Source organism: Tauraco erythrolophus, chromosome 4 (assembly GCF_009769465.1).
Source record: "Tauraco erythrolophus isolate bTauEry1 chromosome 4, bTauEry1.pri, whole genome shotgun sequence".
Taxonomy (NCBI): domain Eukaryota; kingdom Metazoa; phylum Chordata; class Aves; order Musophagiformes; family Musophagidae; genus Tauraco; species Tauraco erythrolophus.
The window spans coordinates 85,198,436-85,213,229 of record NC_141468.1 but is presented as its reverse complement, the minus strand read 5'-3'; the positions used below and the strand labels follow the sequence as shown (position 1 = coordinate 85,213,229).

General features: G+C 41.4%; 1 protein-coding gene across 6 annotated transcripts in view; it reads right to left on the bottom strand.

Moving 5' to 3' along the window:
* Positions 1–413: 413 nt before the first annotated feature.
* Positions 414–14,794, bottom strand: part of ERC1 (ELKS/RAB6-interacting/CAST family member 1) — a 278,996-nt gene continuing 264,615 nt past the window's right edge. For all 6 annotated transcript variants that reach the window (XM_086610616.1, XM_086610613.1, XM_086610615.1 and 3 more), the window contains 2 exons: positions 12,120–12,308; positions 414–551 (listed from right to left, as the gene is read on the bottom strand). In XM_086610616.1, the coding sequence (XP_086466742.1) occupies positions 414–551; positions 12,120–12,308 (327 nt within the window). The remainder of the gene's footprint in view (positions 552–12,119; positions 12,309–14,794) is intronic.

The window sequence follows — 14,794 nt, the reverse complement described above, 5'->3', positions numbered from 1 at the left end:
AAGAAAACAAGCAATAAATGAATGAAAGGCAAGGGCTATCCTTCTGCAACCTCATGGAGAACTAGAGCTGCTTGTATTCTGTGGATCCCCTCTTCTTTGCTCAGTAGACTTGGAGAGCTCTGGGTAGCTGTATCCAAAAGTCGCCATCAATGAAGTCACTGGGGAATTGGATTCTAAAGTAGAAAGGCAGTGAGAAGATGAATGCAAACATCACTGATTAATCATAGACTGGAAGAACCTAGAGAGCGCGTAGTTTTTAGAGGTTTTTTTTTGCTTTTGTTTTCTTTGTAAAAGGTGCACCAGAAGTTTCAATTCCGTTTTCTGTTTTTCACATTCCTATCCGTTTTCATGGCTCCTTGGACTGACAGGGCTTGGCCACTGGTGTGCTGCTCCGGCGGGGCTAGTGGCCGAGGTCATGACGACTCCTCAAGTGCATTGACGACTTGCTCCAGGATGTCGGGGCAGTGATCCGCTATCTGCTGTAAGATGGCATTGGCAAACTCCTGCAGCTCTGCGCTTTCCTTCTCGCCCTTTTCTAACTCGTCACGAAGCTGCAAGAAACACACAGAAGCATGGTCATTCTCTGCTGTTAAACATAGAATCATAGAATCATCTGGTTGGAAGAGACCTTCAAGATCATCGAGTCCAACCATTCACCCTGCACTGTCAGGGTCCCTAAACCATGTTGCTCAACACCAAATCCACATGGTTTTTAAACACCTCCAGGGATGGGGACTCCACCACCTCCCTGGACAGCCTGTTCCAATACTTCACAACCCTCTCTGGAAAGAAATTCTTCCTGATATCTAACCTAAATTTCCCCTGGCGTAACTTGAGGTCAGCATTTTGCTAGTACGCTATTTTAAATAGTTTGACTTTTATGCGTGAACAACAGGATGGTTCACAGGACATCACCTCAGAATTACTTCCTATATGAAATGAATAGGAATGTTACACACTTACACATACTACACTCAGAATTAACCAGAATTCTATTTTTTTCTGTGGAATTAATAATTTTCAGAGACTGTGCTTCCTGCCTCGGTCACGAGATGACTATACACAATTGTGGTGGAGCGTACACGGGTTTTGTTTACTCTGCATTTCCTGTTGGATTATTCGTTGTTCAGATTACTGTAACGGCGCAGAATGAGATGTGGAACTTCAAAACTTTTTCTTATTCTCTCTTCCTACAGTCTATAAACTGTTTTTGCAACAAGCGGTGTTACAAACCACGCCACACAACATATTGGAGTATACGTGAACATCATTTTTAGCTCTGAGCCTACTGCTGTTGCCAGAATTAGGGGCCCACAGAGTCTTAATGAAGAGCAGGAAACATCTGCCTTCAGGAACCTGTTTATCTGCCCAGCAATTGATAAAGTCCATGCTAGCCCGTGAACTGTGCAGAATCCCAAGTAAGGCTGCAATTTGTGCACACATTTTAGGGATTACTGTACTCATGATGATCTAAGGACATAACAGAATGAGGAGAAGCAGCTCCTTTTACTAGACCAGATGATACAGACAGATAGACTGGATAAGCTTTCAAGCAGATAGCTCCTTCATATACTATACAACCAAAAAAGTCTTCTGTTTTTTCAGCGATACGATTTTCTTCGAGTAAATTCTATTCCCTATGAATGTAAGACAAGCATATTTGTAGCAGGTACACACACTTAGATGGATTCTGAAGTTTATTGCGAGCTTCTGCACTCAATGTTCTTCGTCATTTTGAGAAGCCGCGGCAACTAGTTTGTCTATTTTTGAACCTTCTTTTAAATTTTTGTTTTCCCTAATATTATCTGTCAGTCCTGTAACATTTCTTGTTACTAAGTGATTGATATTTTTATTGGAACTCTACTGTGTTTATACATGACATGGAAAGAATGTCAAACTGGAATTTTTCATCCCTGAAGGGATAACTGGTCATCAGTACACGCATTTCTTGATCTATATTTCTACTTCTGCAACACTGCTCATTGTAGGTTTTAAGGAGTGAGAAGCGTCAGGCAGCGGGACAACAGGGATCGTTTTACCACTGTAAGAGCACAATGCAGTGGGAGAGGTCATATTTCAACAATTAAAATTCTAATCAGATACAACAGTACATCTCTGTTTAGTGATGGTATCAAGCAAAGCACAGGAGATGGTCACTGCAAGAAATACTGCATAAACACAAACAGCCTAAGATCAACTATAGAATAAATATAGACGCTTTTAAAGGAAGTTACGGCACGGACAAAAGTGAGAGAAAGGAAATTAAAAGGATAAGCCTGCTACACTGTTCCCTTTACTAGGCAGGGCAGCATATAGTAAATTATTTGGGCTTTGCGTGCTGAACGTTAGTTTAATGTGTTCTCATGTGCTTTGTTCCTACTGGCTGCCACACTCACAGAACAGCTACACGAATCCGAGAGGGGCTCGTGCCAAGAATCACAATGCAAAAGCAACCTGATCCTGCTCCGCGGAGTGACATGAGCCGGGGAAGTGGGGCAAACGAGAGGGAGGGGAGCACTCCGGGCTCTGGAAGGGCTCTCGGGCGACAAGAGGAGGAGGGGGGGTGGAATTCAGCAGTAACCCATAACGGCTCAGAAACGGCACGCTGTGGATAGGCGATGAGCCTGGTTCCAACAGCCTGGCAGAGTTATCAGTCGGAGACTTGAAATGGATGGATAAGCCAAGGAGAGGTCCAGCCAGCAAGCACAGAATCATAGAATGGTTTGAGTTGGAAGGGACTTCAGAGATGATCCAGTTCCAACCCCCCTGCCATGGGCAGGGACACCCTCCACTACACCAGGTTGCTCAAAGCCTCATCCGACCTGGTCTTGAGTTGGATTAAGCAGGATTGAAAGAGTCAGCACAGCCAGCTAGAAGCAGTGCTGGATATCAAAAGCCAAGAGACTAGGTTTCAGGGACTACCTCTGAGTTCTCCAGTCGCTCAGCCAAGTGAAACCCCAGTGACTCAGGCAGCCCCAGTTACAGCAGCCTGCGAACCTCCAAACTGCAGGTAAATTCACGGGACTGGTTTGGACATTGAACTCCGTGGCAGGGTTTCCTGGGCTTCTCAGGCCGGCGCAAGGATTTCATGGTGCCATTCATTAGAAGGGTGGGAGGTCGTGGAGGTCGGGAGAAGAAGCCAACGATGTAGATCTCCTGCTCTTCATCCAGCTCCTGCAAGGGGCCCTCGGTCTGCAGGAGGAGAGCCAGGAGAGGGCAGTGGAAATGCAGGGAAAGCAGTACCCAGCTGCCTGCGGGTCCAGCACCACCACCTGCCCTGCCAGCATCCCTCCTCCAGGTGCCTCAGCCAAATCCTCCAGGTGAAGCTCCAGGAATGGACAAAGCAATTAAATAATCCACTATAAAAGCACCTCAAAGAGATTAACCTTCCAAACGGAGAGGAGGTTGGTGGACAAGGCAGAATCCTGCAGGATGTTGTCTTCAGCGGGGCCACACGGCAAAGTCAGTGACGTCTCCGTTTCTTGCTGCACGCGTCAGCATCTATGTAGTTATAAAATTCCTTATAAAAATCAAGGTAAGCTCAACAAAATAAGCCCTTGCCAAAGGTAAAATAAATCCCATGCAATGAAACAAAAGTAACCAAATTCACCGGATGAAGAAAATATTTCCGAGAAATAGGTTTTCGACCATCAAGAGCCCAAAAGGAGACGGCTCTGAACGCTGAAGGCCAGCAAGAATACTTTGCAAATGAGTGCAGACAGAAAGTCTACACAGCTGGATGGCAGATGTCTGTGATGAAACATCTGAAAAAAGTAGCGCATCATTGCCTTGCGTTGAGTTTGCTAGTTTCAGAACATCTAGGTTTAATAATGGGATTTCTACTCAAACAAAGACATCTTAATTGACTATGTGGCTGGTTGCAGCATTTCTATATCATGTACATCATCTCTGTTGACGTCATTCCTTTCAGAAACAGCTGTGAGCAGCACACGTCACTCCTCAATCAGACAAGCTCCTTTATGGGGAACATGCAGTTCTCCACGGGATAACTTGATTCACCTAGATGTTTGGCAGAGCAAATTTTAGGGAAGTTGCTCTAAAAGTATTACTATCTGTTCTGCTCCTGGTTTCCTAGATTTTCTCCTTGCGAATGCAAACGGAAATGGTGTTATCTTCCCCATGCCATTTTTCTATGAAAATAAAGGAGTGTTAACAACAGTCCGTTTTTGTTGGCATCTTCAGCTGAGGATAGGAGATTAATATGCTTGCCTCATAGAAATGACCAAAAACGAGAAGGCAAGGCCAGATATGTTTGCTTAGTTGTTGACAAGTAAAAATGGACAGCTCAGAAAGAAAAGGATAGCAAGGACCCCAGAAGTGCTTCAGAGTATTTGTCTTTGGATAGAAGAACAGAAAGGACCTTCAGCATCTCAGGGGAACGTAAGCCTGGAGATAATCTGCAATAGATTCAGACACTTCTCACCACTGCTGCCTGCCTTCCTGGGTTTACAGCAAGTCATGACAGAAATCTTTTCCATTTATAGTTAAACTCCATCCGTGGAAAAAACTCAAAACAGTTCACTGTGAATTTAGCTTGCATTGTGCTTCTCTGGTCCACGATATTCCAGAGTTTATTAAAAGATTAATTGACATTCAGAGGGAAGATAACTTCATAGTTAAGAAATAGGATGCTAGGGTTCTACATGCACACTAGGTGAACTCTGGTACTGCTCCACAGAACCCTTGTGGCCTTTGCTCATCCCATAATGTAAACAAGGCAATGTTAAGCTGAGTTCCTTTAAAGTTCTTTATATGGAGGAAGTTTACTCCTCAAAGTGTTATCTTCCTCTTAATTCCACAAAAACACTGATGAAAAAAGGCAAACAAAAATGAAGTAGTATTTCGTCTCGGGCTATGGACAGTAAAACTGAACACGGAATACGAGGTGCTTGTAGAACAGCATAAAATGAAAGTTAACTGCAGGACTTCTATAGAGCCACCATACTGGGATCTGGAATTATGTTTCTCCAAAGTTAAGATGTTTCTGGATCAGACTATAAATAACAGCATCAAAAGCATCAAAAAGAAATTCAAGTGATTTAATCTTAACCTTTGTTTTGTCTCAGAATAAGTTGAACTACACTGGATCTCAGGCAAATGGCCAAGAGTTTTTGAGAGTTGTAGAACACTGGAACAGGTTGCCCAGAGAGGTGGTGGATGCTCCATCCCTGGAGACGTTCAAGGCCCGGTTGGATGAGGCCCTGAGCAACCTGATCTAGTTGGAGATATCCCTGTTCCTTGCAGGGGGGTTGGACTAGATGACCTTTGAAGGTCCCTTCCAGCCCTAATGATTCTATGATTCTATGATTCTACATCTCCTTGGACCAACTGGTGTAAATATGTATGTTTGAAGTAGTGAGAGTCAATTGCACACAAACCTTTACTTCTCAACTATAGACCTATAAAAGGGCTAAAAGAAAGGGTTACGAGTGTGGAAATCCAAGTTTGTTAGGAAAGAAAAAAAACCAAACAAAACCATAAAAGAAAAAAGAAATTTTTTATGTAGTCCTTTAAATATTTTTACTCTATCTGGAAGTTTTGGGTTTATGTTAGCTTTCAAAAAATATTTAAAACGCACATATTTAAAAATTTAAGTAAGATTTCAAATTAAACATTCTGTCTTCTCTTGTAAAATACATTTAAATACACTCAAATAGATTTTACAACCAATTTTCAGAAAAAAAAAAGAAAGAAATTGTTGAGGGCTCTTGCAGCACGTATTTCACGTAACTTTGCACATGGGATTTATCCTGCATTCCTGAGCATCTCTAAGCTTTGTGAATAGCAGAAATATTATTATTTCCTTGGTAATGAATGAATTTCAAAATGATATAAATGGGAAGAATGAATAAAATAAATGTCTGTAAGTTGTATTTCACATTTGATTGGGGAAGTTTTCCTTCAAATCCTGCACTTGCAGGTAAGATGTCCATCCTCCAGCAACAGCAGCAATCATTTCACAGTCAGAGGACACTTTTCTGTTCCTGTAATTGTTGGTGCACATTATACCCTGAAAAAATAATGCTGCCATAGTGTACAGAAAGTTGCTATTCTGTGGCTAAGCAGAACAAATAATAATTATTGCCTGCAGCACAGGGCTATCTGCTAATAACTCACAATTCTGCATGTTAGAGGGACTGGGAAAACGAGCGAGGCGGCTACATCTCCTAGTTCCAGTTGCAATGCATCACCTTAGGTGGCAGTTTACTTCCTTGAGGGAGTTTTGTCCTGCTAGTCAAAAACACAGGGAAAACTCACCTGCCTACAAGGCAAATCTTAAATTCCTCTCATATATCCTTGGCGATGCGTTTTGGAAAAACATTTTAACTGTTAGGACAGAGGGTTGGCGGGCAGTTGACGAAGCAGAAAGTACTTGAACGAAATGATGAAGTTATATCCACCCAGTTGCTATACTCCTGCACGTGGTTCCTTTTATCCGGGAAGGATGCCCACAGGGGCCACCCCAGCCAAGCAGAATCCATAGGAGCAGCAGCTCCTACCAGGAAATGCTGCCCAAAGCTTCCTCAAGGATCACAGTGTCCAAGCAAGGCACAGAGTAACAGAACTTGTTACTAACAATAAACCACACGGAGAGGTGAGCTGCCCTCCAAAAATAAAAAAGGTAATAGCTCGGGTTGGACACATCTGCTTGGTGTGAGATCACAGTGAATTTTAGACACGCCACACACACACAAGCAAAACACTTGACCATGTCCTGAAGGCAATGTTTTTCCCATTATATCTCTTTTCAAGTTAGGAATAATTAACGATACTGATTGATAGTATACTTTAATAAAAATTAGCAATTCCATGCACGAATAAGAACGAATTATGTTATGGCATGATGGATACGGTCAACTTATGGATAATGTTTGTGACTTCAACCAGTATTTAACAACTACGACACTGATCCCAAGTTCTCATCCTCACCCAAGACATTAATTTAATGCAAAAGTTTAAAATGCTATAAAATGTAATAATTTTAGAAAGTTCCTATGTGCATTACTTTCTCAGCTAAACTCAGGAAATACATTTGCACATGAAGAAGGATACAAATTGTCGCAATTATTACCTCTAATTTCTAACAGAGACCAGAAGTGGGCTGTTTAACTTTAAAAGACATTATGCATTCCCATAAGATTACAAATTAAAAATAAATGACATCAATCAGGTGGGGAAGATAACAAGCTAATGGAAGAGCAGTCAGAGAAGAAAGGTCGGGTAAACTCTGAAGTAATAGAGTAATTTAGGATGACTAAATGCAAAACATGGCAGAGTAATTTCTTTACAGAAACTGAGTAAGTTGAGTAACTTCTCACAGATGATACAGAAGCAAGAAGGCAAGCCGAATCTGAACAAAGAAGTGCATAGGATGTTTACAAAATAGCTATTTGTAATTTAAAGTTTATCTCACTTAGGATATTGTTTGTATGACAAATCAAAATGCGTGTTCAATACTTTCAAAAGCCAGTAAGCATATAGGCAGTTTTAAAACGGAATTTGAAAGCTGCACACATGTGGTCTGGTGTCCTTTCACATGAAAAGCTTGACGTTAACTTTGCTGAGAGTGAAAAGTGAATTGTGCCCGATGTGAATTGTGCCCCTTGGAACCACGCCACGACTGTTCAGCTGGTACAGCAGGTTGGGACTGATACTGTGAAGCAACATGATCACCTTTTTCCTTCCTCTGCTTCCAGCAGCTGAGCAGAAAAGACATTCCTGAATTCTTGGGAGAGGAGAGTAGGGATCCCTGATGGCCTGTGCTTTGGCTGGAGCTGGTACACAGGCAGAGGGCAGACAACCTTTCTTCACTACAAGGCTCTTCTATGGCCAGAAGGATTTTTCAAAAGCATCTCTCTCTGTAGCTCACCGCCGAAGCAGTCGTAGGTGCAACACCATGTTAAGTAGTGGGGTGAGACAAGCTCCCACAGCAGGTGTCCTCTGAGAGAGTATCTCATGGAAATACATCTGCCCAGGTCCTACGGGCTGCTGTCATTGCCCAGGTCACAATGCAAATGCTGCTGAAAACACTGGTAGAAAAAAATGGTGCCTGGGGGCTGGCAGAAATAGGCAGGACCCCCAGCAGCCTGGACAAAGCAAGAACGTGTCAGACATGGCTGGAAAGAGCCACGGATGGCAGGGAGCCAGGGAGCAAGATGCCTCCTCCTCCTGCTCCTAGGGTAAAAAAAATCGGTTTAATTGGGTCGGTCCTCTGCTGTTGGAAGAAGTATTTTTTTCAGAACGAGCGCCACTGTAGGACCTATGGAAAATAAGAAGCTCTCCATAGCATGAGGTTCTGCACAGTTTAGAACTGTATTTGAAGTGATAAGAAACATTTCTAATGCTGTTGCCAACTACCACTATCTGGTTGCTCTCTTTGGCTGTCTCTTTTTACTTTCTCGCACTGCTGCCTTCCAACCATATCTCAGCACACCACCACCACCACCATATTTAAATGATGATTTTCGACAAGTTCCTGTTTCTACTCCATTCTTTCCTTTTGTAAAGATAAGAGAAAAACAAAACCTAAACTATAAATAAAAACGTGGACCATATAATTATGTTCTTACTGTCATTTCCTTTCATATAGAAACAAAATCCCTCCCTTAAAGGCAACCATCTAAAGCTTGAAACGTAGCAGTTGTTCTAAAAAGCCCAAGACAATTAACATAATGATATGTTTAGGACAAAGTGAAAGAAAATATTGTATTTAATAGAAATTGCTAGGATCATGCAATTACTTATAATGAATGAATGGAATTTTTATTTCTCGGTGTTGAGACTTGGAACATTCTTCCTTCCTTCTGGTAACTTCAGTTTCTTAACAAAAAAGGTTGAAAAGGACATGAATGAGCTGAAGGAGGACAGTTCCAGAAACATTGCTGGTTAACTTCTTTGGGGACATTGGTCCAGAAGTGACTCAAAGGAATATTTTCTACCGAATGAATAACTTAATGACATGGTTCAAAGCACCGTCGACTGTTTATTGTCCACCACGTAGTCTAGCATACTAGGTAGATTAGGTTTTGAGATACCATATACTCATAAAGTACTGGCTTCAGGCCTTCATTACAAATGGACCAAACTTTTACTACAGTAAGTCAGCTTTACAAAATGTCTTTGATAAAATGCCAACAAAGAATGATATATAGCATCCTGGCCCCATTAAAATCAACTGAAGTCACTAAGGTATATAGCTGAAGTTAATGGTAGCATAAAGAAACTATTATGCATGAGAGATACCAATTGTCAATCAAACTTTGAGAGTCCACAAAACTATTTATGTGGCAACAAATTCCCCTTAGAACCATGGTGTTGATGCTGGCAGATGCTTTTCCAACGTCTTTTACATTAGTTTCTGTGAGTCACTGTGGATGTGCTGGAAGAGCGAAAAGCTTACATCTACTTCACATACTAGTTTTGCCTACCAGATGTAGCCACAAGAAACTCCTACTACTTGTATCTGAGCCTCCCCAGGAGGTAGGAGAGACCTACAGGGTATATCTGCTATGATGAAAGAGAGCAGGACCAACCTTTGCCAATAACAGTTGCTGCAGTGGGAAATGGCAGCTCCAAAAGCAGCAGTATGAAAATGAATTCTCAAGTATTTATTGAAAAAAACCCACCACAAAACAAACTAAATAATCTAATTGGTGAGAAGTGGATACACTTGCATAATTCTTAACTATTATTGGTGTTCAGTTAAATGCATCCTCCCTAATCATGTTAACACTTCTTAACATTCAAGAGGATTATTTTTTTCCCACTGAGGCTTGTGAAGCATTATGTACAGAAGATCATATTAGAAGGGACAGGAGTGAATTTAATGCACTGGATTTGAAGTAATTTACAAAACTCATTAAAATTCCAAAGATGCAAAATGGGTATTCTGTGATGGGCTTCTGCGAGTCTGGAGGACTGATTCCCACCCGCCATGGGAATACTTTAAACACAAAGGAAATTCTGCAGTTAGAAACAAAAAAGCTCCACCACTTAAAGGAAAAATGTGCTTTTTAAATTAAAATGTACTGTTAGTTTATATTTTTCAACTGAATTTTGTTAAATACAATCTGAGTGAGTATAGGAAAGCAGAAGAGACTGCTACATTTTATTTTAGCAGATGTTAGTTACACATGGGAATCACAAATGGAGTGGTAACTTTAAACAACTGAGGTGATAGCAATGCAGAATTAAGATAATAATGGGACAGGATAGAAAAATACATTTTTTTTTCTTTTCTCCAGGACAACTTAGGTAATTCTTTTTCTCACAATTCATACTTAAATGTTTTCTTTACTGTGTAACCCCTAAATGTTGCTAATGGCCTACAAAGTTTGAGAAATACTGTCTTTTGTTAGACTAGTACACAGAACTGGAAAAAACAGATGCTGTTTTGGGCTGACTTGTCTATTCCGAAGAACTTGCCAAAGAAAACCTTTTCTATTTTCTTTACCTGCATTCTCTTGATCAAACAGAAGATACCACCTATCCCCATATACCCGGATTATATTCAAAGACCATCACAGCTCCACCAGACTAGCCAATTTATTTCAGGGATATGCACACTTTGCCCACATCCAGCCTTTGTTCTTGTTTTCAGAGACGCCTCCTATACGTGCTACGTGTTTTGTCATCCAATGCCCCATCCCAAACTGAGAAGCACTGACTCTGGGTGCGAAGGGGCTAGCAGGCTCTGCAGGGAAAAGCAGGGAAAAGGAATGTTTCACAGAAGCAAATGTAGGTATCGAGTGAGGCACACAGCATACACTGAATCACACAGATGTATGAAGACAGGTAAAAAGACAGAGATCAACTGTCCTGTACCATCCAGGCCCCGTTACGGGCATATTTATCTCCAGAGGTCTGTCTTCTTTCCGAATTGTTGGACGTGCTTCTGTTGGCTTCCTGTAATTTGGCTGCTGAGCTGCTCTCTCCAATTTTTGGATTGAAATTCAGCCTTGAGTTGAAAGTGCAAGGAAATGATCTTAAACATCACAAAAGAAGAAAACCAGAGCCGAAGGGGTCAGGATAGGCTCGAGATAGCGTTCACTGGCTCACAAATCCACTTTTAACTATATGGGCCTTACATGTTTGTGTGCATACTGGTTATTTGGTATAGGCATGTGAAAGCGAATAATTTAGCGAAAGAATTGGCATTATCATCCCAAGTCAGGGTGAAAAAGATCAGATTAGTGACATTTATTTCTGATACAAGTTCCTTATATTAGTTTAACTGAAAAAAAAAAAAGCATTCTGTAATATAGGAGGAAAATTCAAAAAATGAAAAGATAAATAGGAAGGAATGAAAAAAAAGAGTTGTAGGGAACGACGAATTATAGTATGAAAACAAGAGATAAAAACTGCCAGTGAAGGGACTAAGGAAGGCAAGACATCACCAGAGCTGGGAGAAAGGAAGATTATTTCAGTTGCTGAATCACAGCTAGATTGACAGTCTCTGTAGAGACTTCATCAGACAAGCTGTTATTAAACCCTTTCAATTCTGCATTCCAAAACTCCTGGAAATACACTGTCGGACTTCTAAAATCACTCCGTGTGTAACCATGGGTGTACTGCATCTAGCACACTGGGTCCAAATCTCAATTTAGGTATCCAGGTAAGGTGGCAGACAGAAAAAAATTATTGGCAGAACACACTGTAACAGAAAGTATTGAATATGTACACATTGTATATAGATTTACATAAAGTGACACATAAAAATGTGCCAATTAAAATAGAAATGGTTAATGTCATTAAAAAAAGATTGAAGATCTCTATGACTACATTAAGTTATAAAGAGCAGCCAAAATTTGTTAACAGGTAAAACATGACAAAAGTGGTATCTTGCAGTTTGATTTCCCGTATCAATCACGCAGATGCACGACCTCAAGCACAGATAAAAGAACAGATGAAATTCCATAATAAATATTAAATGGCAATAATTCAAAAAATTATTGACCCTCCTGTCAGCTGAAGCTCGTATCTTTGCTACCTGTTTTCACCACCTATAGAATGATTTTCCAATATTTTGCTGTGGCACATCATTAAGACCTACATCAACAGTGTGGGTCCTTGTTCAGAGCTTCGGACCACAAACTCACCTGCTCCTGAGTCATCTTCTGCAGCTCTTTCTCCCAAGCTGCCCGGTCATCATCCAGGTGGTAGGAAGCAGGTGGGGTGAGTCCACGCAGAATCAGGGGGTCACGGTCATGGCAGAGGGCTGTCAGATGTCCAATGTACAATTTCAACTTGCTGCGATTCTGATCAAGTTCTAAGAGGGGCTGAAGTATCTGAAATAAGAGAACAGAGACAGTGAGGAACTGCCTGAGACCCAAGCAGTGGTGAAGGCAAAGATCAACCTCTAAGTTAAAATCTCGTTCAGCTTCACACTGGAAGAATCGTGACCACCCTCCCTCCCCTCCCAGTACTCCTGTCCCATAATCCAACAAACATCCAGCTGAAGCAGAAACTAACCAAGTACACTAGGGGAAGGGGATGTGGTGATGACAGCCATCTGATTAATAGAGAAAATAACGATGATATGGATGGAAAATTAAAGTATTATTGAATGCGTTAACTCTACTGATTATCCAGCAGTGCTTCAGTCAACTATTTCAACTCCATGCTTTAAGGAAAATTATTTTTTCCAATAAAAGGTGTCTGTCCACAACTAAGGCAATAGCAATGTAGATTTTAACTCGTTTTGCCAACAAACTTCCACTGTTTGCAACAAAAATGTTCTAAAGAGAGTAGTTTCTAACGATGCCAAGATGTTTGTTTCTAAGATGGACTGGATAGTGATATATCTTAATCAGAAAGTTAAGATACAGTTTTCTCTAATTTTTTCTATAGTTAAGATAATAATCTTCTACAGTTTTGAAAAGGCAACTTTCATTTATTATGCAAGCCAGATTCTATACAATGGCCTAAAAAACTAAAATCAAAGGACTTTAATAAATATTGTTTTATTTCATTATACTTTACCCGATCTGAATCTAATCCTTGTTCCTCATTGCAATACAAACTGGAGTCATCCAGTTCCCATAAAAAGTACCTGAAGAGCCATTTTTCATTTGTTTTACAAAAATATAGAGCTCAAGTGCATAAATACATACCAGGAATCCCTCACTATGCCCTCCCACAAGGATACTGCTTCATATTGTTCGACGTGTTTGCGGGCATATATATTCAAAACTGCAGTAATACAAAACTCCAAGGTTTGCAGCTGATGAAAAATCAAGGAAGAACTGGGCTTACTGTCTCCACTCCATCAAATGAGGTGCTGAAGCTACAGGAACTGATGTGCACCAGCACCTGCTGTTTGTTAGCAAGCAGGGGGATATCTATTCAATAGGACACCTCTGACCCTGCTAATGAATAAGGAGTGAGATAATCTCTGAGTCAACAGAAACAGGGTGCTTGCACTGCTTTCAGCAAAGACTCTGGCTTCGACCCCTTTTAATACGGCTGTCAGGGCTCACTTACTTTGCTTCTAACATGGTTCTACATGGATTGGTTTCTGTAGGGTGGGAGGATCTGAGAGCCGTGGCTAAGGAGCTAACTAACATCAGGCTCCTTGTCCTGCAGAGCGTAGCTGCGCTCAGCAGCCTACAGCAGAACATCAGGCTGGCAGCAGCCACAAAAAGCCACGGCGACACGGCAGCCGTGCTAGAAGAGACAGATGAGAAACCTGAGAGAGAGGCAGCTCATGTGCTTTATTAAAAAAACCCCCACTGCTATGTGCAGCCTTGGGGCAGCATCCGTTTGCAGATATAAACACATGTATAAAAAGAAGGGTTTGATGTATCGAGGTGGCAAACTGCAGCAGGGCAGAATACTTTGCTCTCTTGTATACAGGGCAATAGGAAGGGATTTTTTAGTAACATCAGCACTGTTAACATTTCACTTCCATTACCAAGCACAACTGTATTTAGCTTATTATATCCATCAGCTTTGGCTGTTTGCTGAATTTGCGCTATTTACCCCGATTTCTTATAATTTGGGTTACCTCGATTATGATCTGACCAGTGTACTGCCTGTGCAGGTGACAAAAAATTAACTGATGTCTTTCCTATCATTCTTACTGTTTGGTTTGCCCACAGAGGGTGGAGTGATGGAATAGCACATCTTAAAAAAATCCTGTTTTATAAAAATGTGAAAATTAAGTAGTCAAAGTCTAATAACTAGATCCAGTACCTCAAGGGGGCCTACAAGAAAGATGGGGAGAGGCTGTTCAGGAGGGCCTGTTGTGATAGGACAAGGGGTAATGGTTTTAAAATAGAGGGAGGTAGATTCAGGTTGGATATTAGGAAAAAATTTTTTACCATGAGAGTTGTAGAACACTGGAACAGGTTGCCCAGAGAGGTGGTGGATGCCCCATCCCTGGAGACGTTCAAGGCCAGGTTGGACGAAGCCCTGAGCAACCTGATCTAGTTGGAGATGTCCCTGTTCCTTGCAGGGGGGTTGGACTAGATGACCTTTGAAGGTCCCTTCCAGCCCTAACCATTCTATGATTCTATGTCCAATCAATGTAGTAGCTGCCTTGTATTCTTTTTCAGGCACCCCAGTCTACTGAACATCCATCAGATGCACGGATTTCCATCTGAAAAGAATCTGACTTGCCAGCCTTCCTGGCTGCTCTCCGTGATAAAACGCAAGCAGAGCTATCCAGCAAGTAACGATGGAAGGTTTTCATACAACAGTCCAATTCGATTGCTCGGGGACGAGTCCCCTTTCGAAGCGCATTCCTCCTGCACCCTTGCCTCCTTACCCCGAA